At 43.8% G+C, this 24,577-nt stretch overlaps 1 protein-coding gene across 1 annotated transcript in view; it reads left to right on the forward strand.

The window, feature by feature from the left end:
* Positions 1–24,577, forward strand: part of FAM3B (FAM3 metabolism regulating signaling molecule B) — a 67,499-nt gene that overhangs the window by 13,245 nt on the left and 29,677 nt on the right. Inside the window, exon 3 of the mRNA XM_049874910.1 lies at positions 14,930–15,053. Within this exon, the coding sequence (XP_049730867.1) occupies positions 14,930–15,053 (124 nt within the window). The remainder of the gene's footprint in view (positions 1–14,929; positions 15,054–24,577) is intronic.

Consider the following 24,577-nt stretch of genomic DNA (forward strand, 5'->3'; position numbering starts at 1 on the left):
TGAAGGATTCTACAGGGAAAATATTAAATGACGCAGGAAGCATTAAAAGAAGATGGAAGAAACACACAGAAAGAATTGGTCAATGTTCAGCCATTTCAGGAGGTTGCGTATGATCAGGAACCAATGATACTGAAAGAAGAGATCCGAGCTACACTGAAGGCATTGGCTAAAAACAGGGCTCCAGGAATTGACAGAATACCAATAGAGATGTTTCAATAAATGGATGCAGCACTGGAGGTGCTCACTCGTCTATGCCAAGAAATTTGGAAGACAGCTACCTGGCCAACCGATTGGAAGAGATCCATTTTTATGCCTATTCCCAAGAAAGGTGATCCCACCAAATGTGGAAATTATCAAACAATATCATCAATATCACACACAAGTAAAATTTTGCTGAAGATCATTCAACAGTGGCTGCAGCAGTATATCGAGAGGGAACTGCCAGAAATGCAAGCCAGATTCAGAAGAGGATATGGAACAAAGGGTATCATTGCTGGTGTCAGATGGATCCTGGCTGAAAGCAGAGAATACCAGAAGGATGTTTACCTGTGTTCTATTGACTATGCCAAGGCATTCAACTGTGTGGATCATAACCAATTATGGATAACATTGCAAAGTATGGGAATTCCAGAGCACTTAGTTGTGCTCATGAGGAACCTGTACATAGATCAAGAGGCAGTCATTCAAACAGAACAAGGGGATACTGCGTGTTTTTAAGTGAGAAAAGGTGTGTGTCAGGGTTGCATCCCTTCATCATACTTTTTCAGTCTGTATGCCGAGCAGATAATCCAAGAAGCTGGACTATATGAAGAAGAACGGGGCAGCAGAATTGGAGGAGGACTCATTAGTAACCTGCGTTATACAGATGACACAATCTTGCTTGCTGGAAGTGAGGAGGACTTGAAGCACTTTTTAATGAAGATCAAAGACCACAGCCTTCAGTATGGATTATACCTCAACATAAAGAAAACAAAAATCTTCACAACTGGTCCAGTAAGGAACATCATGATAAACGGAGAAAAGATTGAAGTTGTCAAGGATTTTGTTTTACTTGGATTCACAATTCACACCCATGGAGACAGCAGTCAAGAAATCAAAAGATGCATTGCATTGGGCAAATCTGCTGCAAAAGACCTGTTTAAAGTGTTAAAAAGCAAAGATGTGACCTTGAAGACTAAGGTGCCCCTGACCCAAGCCATGGTGTCTTCAGTCGCCTCATATGTGTGTGAAAGCTGGACAGTGAAAAAGGAAGACCAAAGAAGAATTGACACCTTTGAATTACGGCGTAGCCAAAGAATATTGAATATACCATGGACTGCCAAAAGAACGAACAAATCCATCTTGGAGGAAGTACAGCCACAATGCTCCTTAGAAGCCAGGATAGCAAGACTTTGTCTCACATACTTTGACATGTTCTCAGGAGGGATCAGTCCCTGGAGAAGGACTTCATGCTTGGTAAAGAAGAGGGTCAGCAAAAAAGAGGAAGACCCTCAACCAGATGAATTGACACAATGGCTGCAACAATGGGGTCAAGCATAACAATTGTGAGGAAGGCACAGTGTTTTGTTCTGTTGTGCATAGAGTGGCTATGAGTTGGACCCAAATCAACAGCACCTAACAACAACAACAAAGTTTTTAAACCCATATTTACTAGGTACTGTATTTGGAAGCAGGGTACCTTGGTGATACAAATGGTCAACGCACTTGGCTGCTTACCAAAAAGTTGGAGGTTTGAGTTCACCCAGAGGTGCCTCAAAAGAAGAGTCTAGTGACCTACTTCCAAAAAATCTGCCACCAGAAGCCCTATGAAGTACAGGTCTATTCTGACAAACATGGGGTTGCCACGAGTTTTTTGGGTTTTCTTTTCCATGATTTGGAAGCGACTCGATAGCAACTGGTTAACTGGTCTTTAGAAGCAAAAGCGAGCAATTTAGTAAGCTTGAAAGAGACATCAGATGCTAAGAAGACATTTTGTATTGGGAGACAGAACTGCTTAGGTGAAATTTATTCGTAAAACATCAACTTAGAAAAAGGTACACTGTCTGTATGGTGACTATTGTTATGTTGCTAGCTGCAGTTGAGTCCACTCTGACTCATGGCGACCTTGTAACAGAATGAAACACTGCCCAGTCCTGCACCGTCTTCATGATCGTTGGTATGTTTGAGTCCGGTCTGATAATATTCTCTTCCAATTCGTAGGGTTTTCACTGGCTATTTTCAGAAGCAGATTACCAAGCCTTTTTCTAGCGTGTCTTAGTCTGGAAGCTCTGCTGAAAACCGTCCACCATGGGTGACCCTGCTTGTATTTGAAATACCAGTGGCATAGCTTCCTGCATCACAGCAACACACAAGCCACCATAGTACGACAGGCTGACAGACAGTGGTGGGTATGGCCAGGGCCAAAAACCAAAACCAAACCCATTGCCTTTGAGTCGATTCTGACTCACAGTGACCCTATAGGACAGAGTACAAATGCCCTATAGAGTTTCCAAGGAGCACCTGGTAGATTCAAACTGCTGACCTCGAGGTTAGCAACCGTAGCACTTAACCACTACACCACCAGGGTTTCCAGGGCCAGATTACTCAATAAGCAAGGCACACACAGGCTTACCTGCATGTACTTACTAATCTGTAGTGAACAACTTCACATGTTTTCATCACATCATACATATTACCAGTACTAGGTGCTGAGAGAAATAAGCCACAGAGAGTTATTTCCTGTGTATAATAATGAGAAAGTTTAGAAACTAACAGCACAACACTGCTGCTAAAAATAGACTGAGACGCAGAAACTGGGATCACTCGGATGAATTTTCAGTCACCAGAAATGACTCCCTGAATTCCTTCTCTGTAGACAAGACCCCTGTGTTCCTGGAGCTTGTTTGGTTGGGAGGTGACTTAGGTGTTCATCAATGAGAACATGGCCAGGTACCTGTGGATGAGAGTAGTTAACAGATGCTGCAGGGAGGTGCTTTATGCCAGGCCTGAAGAGTGGATGTGATAGGATGGATAAGACAAGTCAGAAGGAAAAACAACAGTCCTAGGAGGAGGTGTGCGGGGATTTGAATGACGTGTGTTAATCAACGCTTCTCAAGGCTTCTTGAAAGAACGTCATAGGGCAACGAAGGGTGACCCGTTAATGTCTTTGCCTTTAGATGTTGGATGTTTGTACTTAAAACAGCTTTAGAGACATATTGGGGCTGGACTTGGTCCACAAATAAGAAAAGTCCTTTGGGTGGGGACTGGCCAGGATGGACAGACCCATGACATAATATCAGCCCTACCACAAAGGAGTGGAATTAGGGGCTGGAGACTGAGTTGGACCTTCAATCCGTCATGCCTACGTAATGAAACCCTAATAAAAACTCTGGACACGGAAGTTCAGTGAGCTTCCTGGTTGGTGATAGACATCATGTGTGGGAGAGTGATGCATCCCTTTGGACATGGAGGCTTTGTATCGGGAACCTGCCCAGACTGTGCCTTATGCATCTCTTCATTTGTATCCTTTTTGCTATAATAAAGCTGTAATCTTAAGGGGGGAAAAAAAAGAAGGAAGGAGGGAGAGAAGAGGGCGGATGGACAGGCAGGCAGGCAGGCGGGCGGGCCCTGCTGTTCATGAGCTACCCAGCCAGGCCAGGACTAGGTTGCAGCAAGTGAACAGGGCTGTGCCAGTGCGGAATCAGATCTTGTCTTCATTTAAAATTTTGCTAGTTTGTCCATCAGGAAGTTTCTTGAATTTTTTCTTTTTTAAATATTGTGTTAAACTGTCGTTTATCTTGATTCCTGAGCTTTTTGGTGCCCTTTAAATTTTACACCAGAGACAAGTGCCTTACTCACCTCACCCTCCTCCCAGCCTGCTTCAGCCCTTCTCTCTCACACACACTGTCAGTCTGTGCAAATGTGAAGGGGCCAGAAACGTCTGGATGCAAAAACAACCTTACATTGGAAAAGGTGCTCTGTTATGGCGGAGAAGGGAGGGAGAAGTGGGGGGAAGGAGGAGCAAGCACGCTATTCTGGGATTATGCCCCAATGAGGCCATTTATAGATGTCATTCCTGGCCCCCTTAGATGGATGTGCGTCCATAGAAAGTGACAAGGTAGGTCAAACCAATTCCAGGACTGCTGGGTAAACACACGCCATGGGATGGGATGGGATGGGACGGGACGGGACGGGATGGGATGGGTACTAAAGGGATCCTGTTGGATCAGTGTCAGCTGCTCAGCTTGGACATCATTGGAAGCTGCCTTTAATGAGAGTTAATATATTAATCCAAGCAAAATTGTCAGAGGGAGTTACCAAATGAGGTTGTGGCAGAAACAAACATTTAGCAGAATAAGAGAAAACTAAAGGGTGATGTTATATGGTTTTCAAATATTCAAATGGCTGTCATAGAAGAAATAAACGAGCCATGTTTTCTTTCTGGTTCTACAAAGAAAGAGCCGAGCCCACTAGTTTCAGCAGCTAGCCAGGGGACAGACTGGGGTCTGGAATTGCTAGTAACTAGGAATCCCTGGAAACTCTGGTGGTGTGGGGGTTAAGAGCTATAGCTGTTAACCAAAAAAGTTGGCAATTTGAATCCACCAGGCGCTCCTTGGAAACCCTATGGGGCAGTTCTACTCTGTCTTTTGGGGTCACTCATGAGTCAGAATTGACTCGACAGCAATGGGTTTTTAGGAATCCCTAGAGAGTTGGTTTATGTGGATTATGGTGTTGATGAGAATATTGACTATACCATGGGCCGCAGAAAAATGAACAAATCAGTCTTGGAGGAAGTGCAGACAGAATGCTCCTTAGAAGCAAGGATAGTGAGAATTTGTCTTGCTTACTTTGGTCACATCCTCAGGAAAGACCGATCACTAGAAGGAGCATCACGTGTGGTAAAGTAGAAGGTCAGCGAAAATGAGGGAAATCCTGAATGAGATGGATTGACACAATAGCTGAAACAATGGCTCAAACATGCCAACAATCGTGAAGATGGCACAGGACCTGGCAACATTTCATTTTGTTATACATCAGGTCACCACGAGTTGGAACGGACTCTGGCAACTAATAAAAACAACAACAGGAGTCCCTGGGTGGTGCAAACAGTTCATGAGCTGGGCTGCTAACCCAAAGGTTGTAGGTTCTAGTCCACCCAGAGGTGACTCAGAAGAAAGGCCTGGCAATCTACTTTTGAAAGATCAGCCATTGAAAACCTTGTGGAGCACAGCTCTACCCTGACACACATAGGGTCGCTGTGAGTCGGGGTCAACTTGATGGTAACTGGTTTAATCTCAGGGCAAACACTTTTTTCGTCATGTTTTTTGGGACAAGTGACTCAGAGCTGGTTTCTCCGTTAAATGGGGACAATACCACCTCCTTGATTGTGGAAACGAGTATTTCCGATCTGCTCATATTCAGTCCCGGAACGAGGGTGAACAGTTTTATCCAACGTTTGTTGTTGGGTGCCGTCAAGTCTATTCTGACTCGTAGTGACTCCATGTGACAGAGTGACACTGCCCCACAGGGTTTTCTAGGCTGCAATCTTTACAGGAACAGGTCACCAGGTCATTTCCCCCGAGGTGTCACGGGGTCGGTTTGAACCACCAACATTTCAGTTAGTAGCCAAGCTCTTAGCCATTGCGCCACCAGGGCTCTAACCCTAAGACTGCTTAAATGTGCTTATTGGTTTTATGTATCTACAGTTATCATCTTCTTATCTATTGGTTATCTTTTCTCCCCCTTGTAGGATCCCCAGATTCTAAAAGCACCTTTTTTCCCCCATTTTCGGCATGTTTTATATCCTAATGATTGGTTTCACTCATTCCCTCAACTCAGTTTACCTTTGATATTTTTCAGGAACCTGTATGAGCGTAGGAGCCCTGGTGGTGCAATGGTTAAGAGCTGTGGCTGCTTACCAAAAGGTTGGCAGTTCGAATCTACCAGCCACTCTTTGGAAACGCTATGGGGCAGTTCTACTCTGTCCTATAGGATTGCTATGAGTCGGAATCGACTTGATGGCAAAGGGTTTGACTTGTTTCTATTAGCATTGGGGTCCCAGAGTGGTGCAAATGGTTAATGTGCTCACCTGCTGACTGAAAGGTTGGTGGTTCAAGTCCCCCCAGAGGCACCTCAGAAGAAAGAGCTGGTGATCTGCTTCCAAAGCCTCCGCCCCTGAGAACGCTGTGGAGCACAGTTCTACTCTGACGCGCACAGAGTGGGCAGGACTCAGAGGGGCTCGGCGGCAGCTGGTGTGTGGTTTAGGGTTTCTGAGAGCAGAACCGGTGACTAGGGGCTTCAAGCTGTGCCTCACTGCTTCCCGTTGCCTTGTCCCAGACTGTAAAGAAGGAATTCCTGACCTGTAGGGAGTGATCACTGAGGTCCTTTTCAATACCAGGTTTCATTCTTTTTTCCCAGATTTAAAAAAAAGAAAACAAACCAAACCCCTTGCTGTTGAGTGGATTCCAACCCCCAGCGACCCTATAGGACAGAGTAGAACTGCCCCACAGTGTTTCCAAGGAGCACCTGGTAGGTTCAAACTGCCAATCTTTTGGTTAGCAGCTGAACTCTAAACCACCAGGGTTTCCATTTCCCAGAATAGGTTCTTTAATTATGTCTAGAGCTGCATTGTAGCCACAACACATTGGTAACCAGGAGTCCCTAAAGACACACAGCAGGAAGCACACATAGAGATTTGCAGGCAAATCAAAGGTGTCTAATTTGAATCATATTCTAAAATAGGCAGGAGAGTTGACTGACAAATTCTGTACTCTAACAATTTGTGTGTTTTACAGAATGATAAATATTTTTTTACGGTGTGAAGCAGTTCTCCACGCTCCGACCTCTCTCTGTGCTTCTCTGTTCCTCATAGGAATGGTGAAGATTGAATCTCGCATTGGATGCTTCTGCTTTGTGAAAGGTCGAAGGTTCGAGCCCACCAGCTGCTTCACAGGAGAAAGATGTGGCAGTCTGCTTCTGTACAGATTAAACCAAAACCAAACTCATTGCGACTCATAGCGACCCTATAGGACAGAGTAGAACTTCCCTACAGGATTTCCAAGGCTGTAAATCTTTACGGAAGCAGATTGCCACATCTTTCTCCTGTGGAGGGGCTGGTGGGTTTGAACCACCGACCATTCGGTTAGCGGCCAAGTGTTTTAACCACTGCGCCACCAGGTTTCCTGCCATAAAGACTATAGTCTTGGAAACCCTACGGGGCAGTTGTACTCTGTCCTGTAGGGTCGCTATGAGTCAGGATGGGTTCGATAGCAGTGGGTTTGGTTTGTGGTTTGTGCTCACCTGGAAAGGAACAGAAGCTCTGGGCTGCTCTTCCCTTGCCTCAAAGCTGCAGGGCCTGGCTCCTTCTCCTCCCCCAGGCCCTGCTCCTCAGCTCTCTTCTCCCCTCCACCTGACTTCTCTCTCTTCCTTCCCCTTCCCACTCCCCTTTGAGCCTCTGTTACCAATGATCACTCTCTTTTTCTTGTTGATTTACAGGGAATTTCTTATCCATACCAGCACCACTTGCTCTGGAGTTGTCCCCGACCCACGGCGACCCCATGTGTGTCACTGTAGAACTGTGCTCCGTAGGGCTTTCAGCAGCTCGCTTTTGGGAAGCAGCTCGTCAGGCCTTTCTTCCAAGGTGCCTCTGGGTGGACTGAACCACCGACCTTTCAGTGAGCAGCTGAGTGAATTAACCTTTGGCGCCATCCAGGTGCATCTTGGCTATTAAATGCCTGTGTCCTATTTAGGGCTTATCACTGATTGCAGTGATTTTTTTTTTCTTTTTTTACTTCTTTACTTTCTGACTCTTCTGTTCCCATGTAAGCTATTCTATTCACTGTGGTACCTGTAGAATCTAGGATTCTACAAATATTTTTTGAATGAGTAAAGGAATGTATCTTTTTTGGAAGGCCACATGTACCCCTCTCCCTTCCCCCAGTGCTAACAACACAGATAGAAAGGTAAGTTTCAGGTGCAAGTAAGTAGAGAGAACCCTGCTGAATTTGTCTGCCATACACTTCAGATATAAAGTTGCTGAAATGCTTTGCTTAGGAAGCCTGTAAGGCAGAACTAAACCAAATTAATCAACTGCATTGGTACCGCTAAGGCTCTTGGCCAAGACAGAATAAACGGACAACTGTTACACACCCGTTGTTGACAGCTTACTGAAGGGTAAGTTGGGAAAACGAACTCTGAGGAAACTCGCTGCCAGTGTCTCTGAGGTCTTCCTCCTCCGTGCAGGAAGGAACATTGTAGATGATTTAAGGTTCAACTGAGTCACTGCTTCTGCAGCTCGACAGGTGAGCACCGACAACCTGTTGCCGGCGACGTTCACAGCCCTCAAAGGCACCTAATAAATAATTATCATTGTTTGCTAGCACTGCCACAGAAATCCCACAAGTGGGTGGTTTTAAAGAAATGTATTTTCTCAAAGCGTAGGGCATTATAGCAAAACCAACCAACCAACCAACCCAAACCCGTTGCTGTGGAGTTGATTCCTACTCAGCAACCGTATAGGACAGGGTAGAACTGCCCCATAGGGTTTCCAAGGAGCAAGTGGTGGATTTGAACCTCTGATCTTTTGGTTAGCAGCCAAGTTTTTAACCACTGCACCACCAGGGCTCCAGGGAGGGTGTTAGAAGCCCAAATTCAGGGCACCCGCTCTAGGGGAATGCTCTCTGTCTTCTCTGGGGGCAGATCTCTTTCAAGTTTCGGCAGCCCAGGGGTTCTTGATTTCCTGGTGATCTCTACATGGTGTGTGTTTTCCCTTCCATTTGTGCTTGCTTCTCTGTGCCTAATCTGGTCTTTTATATCTCGAAAGTGGTTCAGTTTAAAACATACCCTACACTGACATGACCTCATTAACATAAGAGAGAGAAGCCTATTTCCAAATGGGATTACAAACACAGGTATGGGGATGAGGATTCTAACACAGATTTTGGGGGCAACACGGTTCAATTCCTAACAGTCCCCACACTGAATGCCTTCTCAGGATGCTTCCTGCTCTTTTATTTCTCTGGACTGGCCTTTAACCTCATATAGAACCACAGGGTTCTTTGAAATGGCTGAAGCGCCACCAGCATGCAAATATATACACGTCAGTTTTGTTTGCCTTGCCTGCGCTGACAAGGTCATGTTTCTTAAGGTTTCTTGGGGTTTTGAATGAGTCTCCAAAACCATCTTGTAATCAACCTCCTCACTGAAAGGAATGAACAAGATCATGTTTCCAAATCAGGAAGTATTTCATAGAGACAGATTCCTGGATCCTGCTCCAGAAAATTCCAGAATCTCTGGAGCTTAGAGAAGAGCCCCAGTGGTGCGGTGGCTAAGCGCATGGCTGCTAACCCAAAACTCAGCCGTTCGAACCCACCAACCTCTCCGTGGGAGAAGGATGTGGCAGGCTGCTTCCATAAATATTACAACCTTGGAAAAGTGTATGGGGCACTCCTACTGTGTCCTATAGGGTGACTATGAGTCTGAGTCAATTCAGCGGCAGCCGATTTTTTTGGTTTATAGAGCTCGGTTGGACCCCAAGAACCTGTATTTGTTTCAAATTATCTAGTTTAAACTTGGCTTGAGGCGCAGACAAATTTGATAGTCCTGGAACTAAAGTTTCTCTAAGGTTTCTTTTAAATCTAAGATTCTTTGTGGATCACATGTAAATTTTGCAGGCAGTTCTGCGTTCTTTCAAGTCGGGGCCTCAGGTTTGTGCTCTGGTAGTTACAACACATCACGTAAGTGCTACTGTGGAAGATTGGAGACCACGCTGATCTGCCGGCTTAGTGATCAGGTTCTTGTTAGTATTGCTGGTTCCCAGCCCTCCACCCTCCATCTGGAACCTGCTGTCCCTCCTCGCGGATCGGGCAGGGCCGTGCAGGGCCTGGGTCAGTGTGACATCATTACCTGGGGCTCCTGAGGTTGGCAGTGTCTTAGCCAAAGACAGACTTGGAATGAGGATGTGAGGGAGGGAGGGAAGTCATGCCTCTCCAAGCTGCCAGTTCAACCTCATACGTATTGTTCTTGTGTATTTTTTAGTTCAACACATCTGAAAAAAAATTACACCGACTCCATTTACCCTTCTTCTTTTTTTTTTTCAGTCAAAACTGTTATTTTATACATTTATAGGCATAGCCCTTACTACTAACTGCTACCCACTGCAGTGGAGTTGATTCCAACTCATGGCGACGCCATGCGTATCAGTGTAGAACTGTGCTCCTTACGGTTTCCAGTGGCTGTAATCTTTCGGAAGTAGATCGTCAGGCCTTTCTTCTTTGGCACTGCTGGGTGGATTTGAACAGCCAACCTTTTGGTTAGTAGCCCAGTGCAAACCATTTGTGCTACCTAGGGGGCACCTAAGTAAATCGTAAAAATACCGACTATTTTATAAATCTTACTGACATTTTTTGAAAGAAGCTCTCTTTGGCCCTATTCCTCACTCTTTCCCCATTACTTAGAGGTTTAATTTCTAATTTAGATTTAACTTCTACTTTGTGTAGTGCTGTTGGTACTTACTGACCAGAGCAGGTGATTTGCATAGGAGGCAAACTAATGCCAAGTTTAGCGGTCAGGTACTATGAGCGCTTGATATTCTGCCCGTATATTGGCTCTTTGCGTTTCAATTTGAAGTTGTTGCTAGTTGCCTTCAAGTTGGCTCCAGCTCATAGCTACCTTATATAACAGAATGAAATGTTGCCTGGTCCTGTGCCATTCTCACTGTCTCACCGTCCCAGTGTGGCACAAATGGTTAACATGCTCGGCTGCTAACCAAAAGGTGGAGGTTCGAGTCTACCCAGAGGCACCTCAGAAAAAAGGCCTGGCGATCTGCTTCTGAAAAGTCAGCCACTGAAATGCCTCTGGAGCACAGTTCTACTCTTAAACACACGGGTTCGCCATGCGTTGGAGTTGACTCAGTGTCAACTGGTTGGTTTGCCTTTTTTTCTGGTGGCTCCGAGGAGGCATTGCCTCTTTCTCCTCACGGCAATCTTCCTCCTTGGCCCTTTCTCAGGATCATCAAATCCAGTCTGCCGGCTTGCACTTATTTTATTTTTTATTAAAATTCAAACAAAACAAAACCACCTTTTCCCACTTCCTTGCCATCTCCTGTGCTAACCTGCTGTCATTCTGCACCCTGACTACTTCATCATTTTGGATTCAGCAATGCCGGGTGTCCTGTGGCTTTATCTCTTAAAATCTGTTAGGCCCTGGCTGTGTCTGATCATCCACTTCTGCCAGTCAGTGCGGCACGGTCACCTCTGGGCTCAAGTCCTCTTCGTGATCTAGTTGGGGGATTATGAGGTACTCTGTTGGTGATGGCCAAAGAAGCTGGGAACAGGCTCGTTCTCCCAAGAGTGGAGGCTGGCGAAGTAAATCACGGCCCAGTCATGCCAGGAACAGCTCTGCTAGCTGCTGAAGTGAGCAGGTGTTCACGTGCTTGTCAAGGGGAAAGGTTCACCTGTTGTGGATTGAACTGTGTCCCCCAAAATATCTGTTGGAATCCTCACCCCTGTGCCTGTGGATGTGATCCCATTTGAGAAATGGGTTTCCTTTGTTATGTTAATGAGGTAGGTCTGTCCTAAACCTCATCACTTCTGAGTGATAAAAAGAGCAGATAGAAGGGGAGCCTTGGTAGCAAGTGGTTAAGAGCTTGGCTGCTAACTAAAAGGTCAGCAGTTCGAATCCACCACCTTCTCTGTGGAAACCCTATGGGGCAGTTCTGCTGTGTCCTACAGGGTCGCTATGAGTCAGAATTTATGCAACGTCAACTTTTTTAACAGAGTTTGGTTTCTTTTTTTATTTTTTTTCTTTTTGGTCTGTTAGTTACACTTTCAAATACTAGGCTCAATGTGCTTTTAGGTGAAGTATCACTAAGTTTTAAGGTAAAGGGTCCAACTATTAAATTGAAAAAACTGAAATAAATATACCATAGAGTCTCCAAAAAACTAGATGCAATGGGAAAATACTGTATTTTTAGTACCTTTTCATAAATTTAGAGGCAGATCATCTAAAGGGGTAACTGGAGTTTGGGGAAAAACATATTGAGTATCTTTTTTTTTTTTTTTTAAGTAACATAACTGTCTCAATTACCTGATAGTGCCATAATAGAAATGCCACAAGTGGGTGGCTTTAAAGAACAGAAATGTCTTTTCTCACATTTCTAGAGGCTAAAAATCCAAATGGAGGTCTTAGCTGAGTCCATTCCTTCAGCGGGCTTCTTCTCTCCCGGTTTCTGGTGTCTGCTGGCAATTCCTGGCATTGCTTGACCTGTAGACAGTCCTCACCTGGCATCTGTGTGTGTGTGTCTCTGTGTCTGCCCTGCTATTCTTGGGGGACACAATTCAATCCATAACAGTAACATACTGTCTAAATAAGTTTAGCCTGTTTTCTAACGGCAGGGCTGTGAATTACTTAATACGGCCCTTCTAGCCATAGCCCTTGTAACTCCCACCAAATGCCTGGGTGAGGACCATGCAAAAAAAGGTGTATGGAACCCTAAGGAGGGGATTGGTCAGTTTTGCCATCCTGCTAGGCTTAAAAAAGCAGTCAGTCCCAGAGCAGAGAAGGATCTTACCACCACCAGGAAGGAAAAGCCAGGAGTAGAGCATGTCCTTTGGACCCGAGATTCCTGTGTTGAGAAGTTCTTAGAACCAGGAGACTGAGAAAGAGAGCTGTAATACAGAAGAGGGCAAGAAGGGGTGGCAGAGAAACAGTGGCAGCAGAGGCAGAAGACCAGCAGAAGATAGCACGGTGGGCTTCTCCTGGCCCACGGAGTGAGAAAGCTGAGTGCCCTCGGGTAGGAGGCTTGCTGGCAGAGTAAGGTGCCTCCAGGCACTTGGTGGAACTAGGTTTGCTGATCCACAGAGCTAGAGCTGAGTGCCTTTGAGTGAGGCTTACTGGCAGAGTGGGGTGCCTCTGGGTACTTACCAGCAGAGCTTTGTAACACTTGCCTGAGCAGGGTAGAGCCCAAGCCAAGGGGCCAGGAAGCTGAGGGTCCAGATACCTGCCTGCAGGCACAGCTGAGAAGTGTCTGTTCTGATCAAAGAACTGTATCCTGAGTCCTTCCTGATCCTGAATTGTAACTTGTTACTTCCCTGATAAACGCCATAACTGTATGGTCTGTGAGTTCTGTGTGGCCATTGCAACAAACTAGCAAACCCAGCAGAGAAGTAGAGAGTAGGATGGTTGGTGTCAGAATTGGTAAAAAGTTTGGAGTGTGGAGGCATGTCTGTCCTCTGCCTCATAGCCATCAGCCTTGGGCTGTTGATCTTGATTCTCCTTCCCTTGGTGAAGTTTGAGGTCAGATGCTCCTGCCATGCTGTTTTTACACCAACTTTGCAGACACCCTCTGCATGCATAGGAAAAGTTCAAGGGCGTGTACCAAATGGTGAAATGTTGACCATCCCGGAGAGTAGAACTGTGGGGCTTTTTCCTTTTTTTTTTTTTTTTGCTTATTTTTTACTTTCAATATTTGTGCAGAAACTAAGTAAGGAAAGATAAAAATCTTATGGCCTTCTCTTATTTAAAAAAGGTAGAATCGATAGAACGCTTCTTAGAAGCCAGGATGGTGAGATTTTAGTTCGATTACTTTGGGTGCTTCAATAGGAAAGACCAGTTGCCACAAAAGGACATCATATTTGGGAAAGTAGGGGATCAATGAAGACGAAGGAAACCCTCTATGAGATGGAGTGACACACTAGCTGCAACGATGGACTCAAACATGCCAACGACCATGAAGATGGCGTGGGACTGGGCAATGTTTCACTCTATTATACATGAGGTCACCATGAGTTGGAGCCAACTTGACAGCAACTAACAAAAACAACAACAGAATCAATAGGAATAAAAACTGGGCAAAGTTGAACAGAGTTGCAGTAACGTGTTCCAAAGGCTGTGACCACGGGGTCTTGGCTGCTCCTGCATGGAGGGCAGGGCCCGTGTCCCTGTGTCTGTGTTCATTGTCTGCCTGCCTGCCATCTACTCAGATTTCCTCAACACTGAGGGTCCCAATGCTCATTCATTGGTTATGGAGATATTTATGGAGCACCCACGTGCACCACACGCTCCTCGGTGCTGGGGATACGGTGATAGAAAGAACAAAAACAAATGCCCACCCTCATGGAGAATTAGAAGAAAAAGGGAAAGGAACAGTACACTACTAGAGAGTCGTAAGTGCTGAGAAAAAAATAAACCAGGGCAGGGCTGTCCAGTGTTAGGTGGCTGGAGAGCTGAGGTGAGATGGCAGCAGGTAACACCAGAGTGAAGAGCTAAAGGATGAGATACCAGTGACAAGGGCTTCCTGGAGAGCTCTGTTTCCTCATCCTGGTTAATGAGGACTGGGTATAGGTCACGTCACTGTGGTCACTGAGAGGTGTGGACTGCAGTCAGCCCACCCCAGCAGCACGCTGGGCATTACAGTCGCTCTTCTGCACCCTGGTTTCCTCCAGCCTCCACCTCCCGTTCAGGTACTGTTTAGAAGTTAATGTCTTACCTATCGGTGGTTCATTGGTAGGGCTCTCCCAGCCAGTGTGCCTCGGGCACAGCCACCGCCTGTCTACCAGCGGAGGCTTGCATGTTGCTGTGATGCTGAATAGGCTTCAGCGGAGCTTCCAGACAAAGACAGATTAGGAAGACAGACGTGGTGATCTACTTCCAAAATCAACCAGTGAATACCCTGTGGTTCATAACAGTCCAATCAGCCACCAACCATGGGGATGGTTCAGCATTAGGCAGCATTTAACTCTGTTGTGCACAAGATCACCATGAGCTGGAGACTGACGAGATGGCAGCTAACAACAATGAAAATTGGAAACCCCACGCCAGGTTTTTCCCCACCACCCTTGGGAGCTGCCCTTAGAGAGTGCTGGATTGGATGGCTGGTGTTCATGGTCCAGCTCGGGTTCCTCTGATAAATAATCGAGTGTGATGCTGACTGTTATGTTCTTATCCACCACAGCCCCAGCCCCCAAAAGACAGAAATGTGACCACTGGACTCCGTGTCCCCTGAACGCCTATGCCTACCGGTTGCTCAGCGGGGGTGGCAGGGACAAGTATGCCAAAATCTGCTTTGAGGATGAGCTGTAAGTATCAGCCCTGAAAAAGAAAAAAGAAGCATTGTGTTTGATTCTTTCCCATTCTTTGAGGCATATGATGCAGCAAGTCTGCCAACAGGAGGGAAATGCATTTCTTTGATCTCAGGCAAAAGGTACAGAGCAGAGTGCTCAAGAGACAACGGAAGGTGCGTGCTGTGTTCAGTGGGGAAGAACGTCAATTGTCCCTAATGGTTTCATGTGTCCCTGGGTTGAAAGGGTTTATACTTCCATTTAACAGCAGTTGGAACAGGCCTTCCTTAGACCGAATTGTCCGTTCTTCTGGTAGTCCATGGTATAGTCAATATTCGTCCCGTACACAAGAGTTCAGGCTCGTTGATTCTTCCATGGAAGCAGCAGTCAAGAACTCAAATGATGTGTATCGAGTTGAGCAAATCTGCTGCAAAAGATCTCTGTGAAGATTTTTAAAGAGCAAAGATGTCACTTTGATGACTAAGGCATGCCTGACCCAAACCACGGTCTTTTCAGTTGCCTCGCAGAGTCGTTTGGTTTCTACACCAACCTTCAGCTGACACAGCTTTCCTTCCATTTTGTTCTATGATCCTCACCCACAGATTGCGTCAGGCTTTGTTTTTCTTTGCAGTCCACACCTCCTATTGAGCTTGTTCTATTGAGTTGATTGCCTACCTAAATCCAGGGCTTTCAGCTGTCATCCCCCTAGGTATGGACACTTAGGCAATCCAATAATTAATACAGATGAGAGGAAGTGTGGGCTGTTCCTAATAATGAGTAGCAAGTCTTTGCTCATACCGCACCCCATTTTCCAAGTCCAGATATACCTTCCTTTGTGGTTGTTAGTTGGTTTACTGCCCACAACACTTGCCATTGCTCTTCGGGCATTTACCTTCCTCCATGTTTCTCTCTCTACTTGTCTTGTCCACCCAAGGAGCTTGTAGGATACTCAGGGCATGAACTGTGTCTTTGCAACTTTGCACACCTTAGACTATCTCAGAATAGTCCTAACTCATAGTAGCCAGTTTAGCCATTTGCCATGGAGTCTGTTCTGACTCATGTCAGAGTTTACCTGTGCTCCATAGGGTTTTCAGTGGCTGGTTTTTTTGGAAGTAGACCACCTTTCTTCTGAGGCATGTCTGGGTGGACTCAAACCTCCAACTTTTGAGTTAGCAGCTGAGTGTGTTAACTGTCCTACCCGGGAACTCCCTTATTCATAATAAACCAAACCAAACTTGTTGCTGTCAAGTCAATTCCCACTGATTCATAGTAGTCCTCATTAAATCTTTTTGGATTGAGTAGAAGTAACGCCTCCCCTTTGCAGGTATATCACTTACTTACGACCTGCTTGAATCAGCCAGGAAGTTTATCAATCAGCACTGATTGACCAATGAACTAGCGTGTATAAGCTACTCACTGGTGAGGACAATGAGATTAAACACATGGTTCTTGCCCTCAAGGAGCTTACAGTATAGTTCTGAGTTTCTCTTCCTCAGTACCATTGACATTTTAGTCCACAGGAGCCTTTCCTGTGGGAGACTGTCCTGTACATTATAGGACATTTAGCAGCATCCCTGGCTCTGCCCCCTCCAGATACCATAGAACATGCCTTCCCTGAGCTGTGACAACTGCAAATATCTCCAGACATTGCCAGAATCACCCTCCCTGCCATTAAGAACCAGGTTATAGTTGGAGAGAACATACAGATTTTTCACCAGGGCTCCAGGAAGAAGAGGCTCCATTTAGAGTGAGAAGTAACACTTGGAACATTTCAGGCACTCAGTCAATGTTGACTACATGAATAAAAGAAAATAACTCATCTTCCCAGGCAAACCTGTATGTTTTCTGTTATAACACAATGAGATTTTTACAACCCAGTGTTTTTTGTTCTGTGAGTTAGTGCCCAGAAAACAAAGCCAAATACAACGCAGTGACTGGCTCTGCTCTGGCATCTGGCCGCTTTTATCCCTCTGTTCCTTTTAACTTGTTTTCATTTGTGATTGAAAACCGTTTAATAATACTGCTTGAGAGCAGGTAAGCTAGCCTTGCATCACACATACCTACGTAAATGGTTAAGACAGGTAAAGATTCAAAGGGATCTACTTAGTATTCTCTATGTGGGCTAGGTTGGAGTCCCAGCTCTGCCACTTGCTAGCTGGGCTGAGGGAGAGTTATCTATCTGTATCAGTGGGATAACAATAGTACTGACCTCACAGGGAGGTAGAAGGTAAAGTACATAAATGTGTTAACATGTCTTACGTGAGTGCAGATGCTGCTAGTGCACCGTGGTTGGCGGAAGGCTCGGGGCTCCAAAGAATAGTAGAAACCCTCGTCTTTGGGATCTGACAGCTCTGAGTTTGAATGAGTCTCCTTCAGTTACTGAGATTCTGGATGAGCAAGCCCACCGCTCCACCCAGGTCAGGCCACTGCCCCCTCCCCCCCAGCAGGCCTTCATTGTTCTTCTTTACCAGGGGATCCCACTCCGTTTTCAAAGCCCAAGCCAAACCTTACCTCCTCTGTGAACCTCGTTAACAATCCCATGTTACAGTGCATTTGCCTCTGGGATTCCACAACCACACACAAAAAACTGCCATATGCTGTTTAACATGCGGTGGGCTTGCTCATCCAGGATCTCAGTAACTGAAGGAGACTCATTCAAACTCAGAGACGTCAGATACCAAAGACGAGGGTTTCCACTATTCTTTAGAGCCCCGAGCCTTCCGCCAACCACGGTGCACTAGCAGCATCTGCACTCACATAAGACATGTTAACACATTCTCACTCTAAACGGAGCCTCTTCTTCCTGGAGCCCTGGTGGCATACTGGTTAAGTGTTAAGCTGCTAACCGAAAGGTTGGCGGTTCAAACCCACCGGATGCTCCACAGGAGAAAGATGTGGCAATCTGCTTCTGTAAAGACTGAAGCCATTGTCATCACATCAATTCAAACTCATGGCAATCGTATAGGACAGAGTAGAATTGCCCCATAGGGTTTCCAAAGAAAGGCCAGTGGATTCAAACTGCCGACCTTTTGGTTAACAGCCTGAGCTCTTAACCAATGTGCCTCCAGGGCTCCTCTGTCAAGATCACAGCCTTAGAAAAGCCTATGGGACAGTTCTACTCTGTCCTTTAGGGTCACTATCAGTCAGGATTGACACAACAGCAACAGGTTTGGTTTGGTTTGGTTTTCTTGGCTAATTTTGGCCCATGGCATTTCCATATAAAATTTACTATAGACTTTCTCAAAAAAAAAAAAAATATATATATATATATATATATTGGAATTTGGAGTGGAGGGAGAGTTCATTGAATCTATAGATCAATTTGCAGAGAATTGACTTATATTTACAATATTGAATGTTCTAATCCCTGAACATGGTATGTCTCTTTTTTTATATAGGTCTAGAATGTTTTATAGTTCTGTATATAGAGATACTGCATATCTTTTATTAGATTTATTCATAGGCATCTGATAATTTATATTATTTCAGATAATATCTTTTTTAAATTTTCATGTTCTAGCTATTTTCTGGCATATAAAAATAAAATTTATATATATTTTTATTTACGTGAAATTCACGTAACATAAAATTAACCCTTTTAAAGTGTACGTTTCAGTGGTATTTAGTACACTCACCATGTTGTACAGCCATCACCACTATCTAATTCCAAAACATTTTCATTGCTCTAAAAGGAAACATCTTACTCATTAAACAGTCATTTCCCATCGCTCTCTGCTCCCAGTCCTTGGCAACCACCAATCTACTTTCTGGCTCTCTGAATTAATTAATCTATTCTGGATATGTCATAAAAATGGGATCATACAACATGTGGCCTTTTGTGTCTGGCTTCTTTCACTTAGCCTAATGTTTCTGAGGTTCATCTACATTGTAGCATGTATTGGTACTTCATTCCTTTTTATGGCTAAATAATACTCTGTTGTACGTAGAGCCACGTTTTCTTTATCCGTTCATCCATTCATCCATCAATGGCAATGGTTATTGCCACCTTTTAGCTATTGTGAATTGGCTACTGTGAATAGTGCTGCTGTGAACATTTATGTACAAGTTTTTGTTTGTGTACCTGTTGTCAATTCTTATGGGTAGACCTAGGAGTGGAATTGCTGGGTCATGTGGTAGTTCTGTGGTTCACTTTTTAAGGAACTGCCAGACCATTTTTCGTAGTGGCTGTACCATTTTACAGAAGCATTGGTGGTGTAGTGGTGAAGTGCTACCGCTGCTAACCAAAAGATCGGCAGCTTGAATCCACCAGGCGCTCCTTGGAAACTCTATGGGGCGGTTCTACTCTATCCTATAGGGTTGCTATCAGTCAGAATCAAGTTGAAGGCAATGGGTTTCGTTTTTTTTTTTCTTGGTACCATTTTACAGTCCCACCAGCAACGGACGAAGGTTCCAATTTTTCCACACCCTAGCTAACACTTTTTATTTTCCTTTTTTTTATTCCAGCCATCCTAATGGGTATAAAGTTGTATCTCATTGTGGGGATTTTTTTTTTTAATCCCCCCCAATTTTTTTTTTTTTTTAATTTGGGAGGTATTGCATTAAACTGGAAGATAAAATCTTTTCAAAGGTAGAAGCAATTGTCCCAACACTTTCAGAATAGTATAAAGTAACTAGCAAATTTTTTAAAAATAGACATATACATATAAAGGATGGTAGCAAGTTAATGAATATTAAAATTCATCTACCCTGCACTAGAGTATTACTTATATTATTCAATTGTTTTGAACTTTGTTTCTATTCTTTATTTTTTTATGGTGCTTTAAGTGAAAGTTTACAAATTAAGTCAGTCTCTCATACAAAAAATTATACACACCTTGCCATGTACCCCTAGCTGCTCTCCCCCTAATGAGACAGCACACTCCTTCTTTCCACTCTGTATTCTTCATGTCTATTCAGCCACCTTCTGTCCCCCTCTGCCTTCTCATCTTACCTCCAGACAGGAGCTGCCCACATAGTCTCATGTGTCTACTTGAGCCAAGAAGCTCACTCCTCACCAGTATCATTTTCTGTCTTCTAGTCCAGTCCAATCTCTTTTTGAAGAGTTGGCTTTGAGAATGGTTCCAGTCTTAGGCTAAGAGAAGGTTCAGGGGCCGTGATCTCTGGGGTCCCTCCAGTCTCAGTCAGATCATTAGGTCTGGTCTTTTTATGAGAATTTGAGGTCTGCATCCCACTGTTCTCCTGCTCCATCAGGGATTCTCTGTTGTGTTTCCTGACAGGGCAGTCATTGGTGGTAACCAGGCCCCATCTAGTTCTTCCGGTATCAGGCTGATGGAGTCTCTGGTTTATATGGTCCTTTCTGTCTCTTAGGCTTATTTTTGTCTTGCGTCTTTGGTGTTCTTCATTCTCCTTTGCTCCAGGTGGGTTGAGACCAATTGATGGATCTTGGATGGCCGCTTGCTAGCATTTAGGACCCCAGATGCCACTCACCAAAGTGGGATGCAGAATGTTTTCTTAATACATTTTGTTATGCCAGTTGACCTAGATGTCCCATGAAACCATGGTCCCCAGACCCCCATCCCTGCTACTCTGGCCTTCAAAGATTTTGATTGTATTCAGGAAACTTCTTTGCTTTTGGTTTAGTACAGTTGTGCTGACCTCCCCTGAATTGTGTGTTGTCTTTCCCTTCACCTAAAACAGTTCTTTTCTACTATCTAGTGAATATCCCTCTCCCCCCTGCCCCACCCTCGTAACCATCAAAGAATATTTTCTTCTGTGTTTAAACCTTTTTTTTTTTTTTGAGTTTTTATAATAGTGGTCTCACAATATTTGTCCTTTTGCAACTAATTTCACTCAGCGTAATGCCTTCCAGATTCCTCCATGTTACGTTTCACAGATTCATCGTTCTTTATCATTGCGTAGCATTCCATTTTGTGAATATACCATGATTTATCCATTCATCTGTCCATGGGCACCTTGGTTGCTTCCATCTTTTTGCTGTTGTAAACAGTGCAGCAATGAACATGGGTGTGCATACATCAGTTCGCATGAGGGCTCTTATTTCTCTAGAATATATTCGAAGGCGTGGGATTGCTGGATGGTATGGTAGTTCTATTTCTAGCTTTTTAAGGAAGCGCCAAATCGATTTCCAAAGTGGGTATATACCATTTTACTTTTCCACCAGCAGTGTATAAGTGTTCCAGTCTCTCCACATCCTCTCCAACATTTATTATTTTGTGTTTTTTGGTTAATGCCAGCCTGGTTGGGGTGAGGTGGTATCTCATTGTAGTTTTGATTTGCATTTCTCTGATGGCTAATGATCGTGAGCATTTCCTCATGTATCTGTTAACTACCTGAATGTCTTCTGTGGTGACGTGGCTGTTCATATCCTTTTGCCCTTTTTTAAATTGGGTTATTTGTCTTTTTGTTGTTGAGTTTTTGCACTATCATGTAGATTTTAGAGATCAGACACTGATTGAATTTGTCGTAGCCAAAAACTTTTTCCCAGTCGTCTGTAGGCAGTCTTTTTACTCTTTTGGTGAAGTCTTTGGATGAGCATAAGTGTTTGATTTACAGGAGCTCCCAGTTGTCTAGTTTTTCTTCTGGTGTTTGCGCATCGTTAGTAATGTTTTGTATACTGTTTATGCCATGTACAAGGGCTCCTAGCATTGTCCCTATCTTTTCTTCCATGATCTTTATCATTTTAGATTTTATATTTAGGTCTTTGATCCATTTTGATTTAGTTTTTGTGCATAGTGTGAGGTATGGATCTTGTTTCATTTTTTTGCAGATGGTTATCCAGTTATGCCAGCAGCATTTGTTAAAGAGACTGTCTTTGCCCCATTTAACTGACTTTGGCCCTTCGTCAAATATTAGCTGCTCATATGTGGATGGATTTATGTCTGGATTTTCAATTCTGTTCCATTGGTCTATTGTTGTTGTACCAGTGCCAGGCCGTTCTGAGTAGTGTGGCGGTATAATAGGTTCTAAAATCAGGTAGTATGAGGCCTCCCACTTTGTTCTTCTTTTTCAGTAATGCTTTACTTATCTGGGCTTCTTTCCCTTCCATATAAAGTTGGTGATTTCTTTCTCCATCTCATTAAAAAAGGTCATTGGAATTTGGGTTGGATTGCATCATATCCATATATTGCTTTTGGTAGAATAGACATTTTCACAATGTTGAGTCTTCCTATCCATGAGTTAAAAAAAAAAAAAAAAAGAGTTAGGTACATTTTTCCACTTATATAGATCTCTTTTGGTTTCTTGCAGTAGTGTCTTGTAGTTTTCTTTGTATAGGTCTTTTATGTCTCTGGTTAGTTTTATTCCTAAGTATTTTATCTTCTTGGGGCTATTGTAAATGGTATTTACTTGGCGATCTCCTCTTTGACATTCTCTTTGTTAGTGTAGAGGAATCCAACTGATTTTTTATATGTTTATCTTATATCCTGATACTCTGCTGAACTCTTCTGTTAGTTTCAGTAGTTTTCTTGAGGATTCTTTAGGGTTTTCTGTATATGAGATCATGTCATCTGCAAATAGAGATAATTTTTTTACTTCTTCCTTACTAATTTGGATGCCCTGTATTTCTTTACCTAGCCTAAATGCTCTGCTAGGACCTCCAGCACAATGTTAAATAAGAGTGGTGATAAAGGACATCCTTGTCTGGTTCCTCTTCTCCAAGGGAATGCTTTCAGACTCTCTCCATTTAGGGTGAGGTTGGCTGTTGGCTTTGTATAAATGCCTTTTATTATGTTGAGGAAAACCCCTTCTATTCCTATTTTGCTAGGGTTTTTATCAGGAATAGGTGTTGGACTTTGTCACATGCCTTTTCTGCATCAATTGATAAGATCATGTGGTTCTCGTCTTTTGTTTTATTTATATGATGGATTAGATTAATTGTTTTTCTAATGTTAAGCCATCCCTGCATGGAGAAGAAGATCCTTCTCCTGCATACCTGGTATAAATTCCACTTGATCATGGTGAAGTATTTTTTTTGATATGTTGTTGAATTCTATTGGCTAGAATTTTGCTGAGTATTTTTTTGTCTAAGGTCATGAGGGATATAGGTCTGTAATTTTCCTTTTTTGCGGTGTCTTTACTTGGTTTTGGTATCAGGGGTATGCTGGCTTCACAGAATGAGTTTGAGAATATTCCTTCCTTTTCTATGCTCTGAAATACCTTTAGTAGTAATGGTGTTAACCCTTCTCTGAAAGTTTGGTAGAATTCTCCAGTGAAGCCATCAGGGCCTGGGCTTTTTTTTTTTGTTGGGAATTTTTTAATTACCTTTTCAATTTCTTCTTTTGTCATGGGTTTATTTAGTTGTTCTACCTCTTTGTTAGTTTAGGTAGGTAGTGTGTTTCTAGAAATTTGTCCATTTCCTCTAGATTTTCAAATTTGTTAAGATACAATTTTTTTTATTGTAATCTGATATGATTCTTTTAATTTCAGTTGGGTCTGTTGTGATATGGCCCATCTCATGTTTTATTTGGGTTATTTGCCTCCTCTCCTGTTTTTCTTTTGTCAGTTTGGCCAGTGGTTTGTCAATTGTGTTGATCTTTTCAAGGAACCAGATCTTGGTCTTGTTAACTCTTTCAATTGTTTTTCTGTTCTCTATTTAATTCTGCACTGATTTTTATTATTTGCTTTCTTCTGGTGCCTGAGGGTTTCTTTTGTTGCTCTCTTTCTATTTGTTCAAGTTGTTATTGCTGTTAGGTGCCATCGAGTTGGTTCTGACTCATAGCAACCCTATGCTCAGCAGAACGAAACACTGCCTGGTCCTGCGCCATCCTTACAATTGTTGTTATGCTTGAGCTCATTGTTGCAGCCACTGTGTCAATCCACCTTGTTGAGGGTCTTCCTCTTTTCTGCTGACCCTGTACTCTGCCAAGCATGATGTCCTTCTCCAGGGACTGATCCCTCCTGACATGTCCAAAGTATGTAAGACGCAGTCTTGCCATCCTTGCCTCGAAGGAGCATTCTGGCCACACTTCTTCCAAGACAGATTTGTTCGTTCTCTTGGCAGTCCATGGTATATTCAATATTCTTCGCTAACACCACAATTCAAACATGTCAGCTCTTCTTCGGTCTTCCTTATTCGTTGTCCAGCTTTCACATGCATATGATGCGATTGAAAATACTGTGGCTTGGGTCAGGCACACCTTAATCTTCAGGATGACGCCTTTGCTCTTCAACACTTTGAAGAGGCCCTTTGCAGCAGATTTACCCAATGCAATGCGTCTTTTGATTTCTTGACTGCTGCTTCCATGCCTGTTGATCGTGGATCCAAGTAAAATGAAATCCTTGACAACTTCAATCTTTTCTCCGTTTATCACGATGTTGCTCATTGGTCCAGTTGTGAAGATTTTTGTTTTCTTTATGTTGAGGTGCAGTCCATACTGAAGGCTGTGGTCTTTGATCTTCATTAGTAAGTGCTTCAAGTCCTCTTCACTTTCAGCAAGCAAGGTTGTGTCATCTGCATAACGCAGGTTGTTAGTGAGTCTTCCTCCAATCCTGATGCCCCGTTCTTCTTCATATAGTCCAGCTTCTCGTATTATTTGTTCATCATACAGATTGAATAGGTATGG

Source organism: Elephas maximus, chromosome 2, assembly GCF_024166365.1.
Source record: "Elephas maximus indicus isolate mEleMax1 chromosome 2, mEleMax1 primary haplotype, whole genome shotgun sequence".
In the NCBI taxonomy this organism is placed as follows: Eukaryota; Metazoa; Chordata; class Mammalia; order Proboscidea; family Elephantidae; genus Elephas; species Elephas maximus.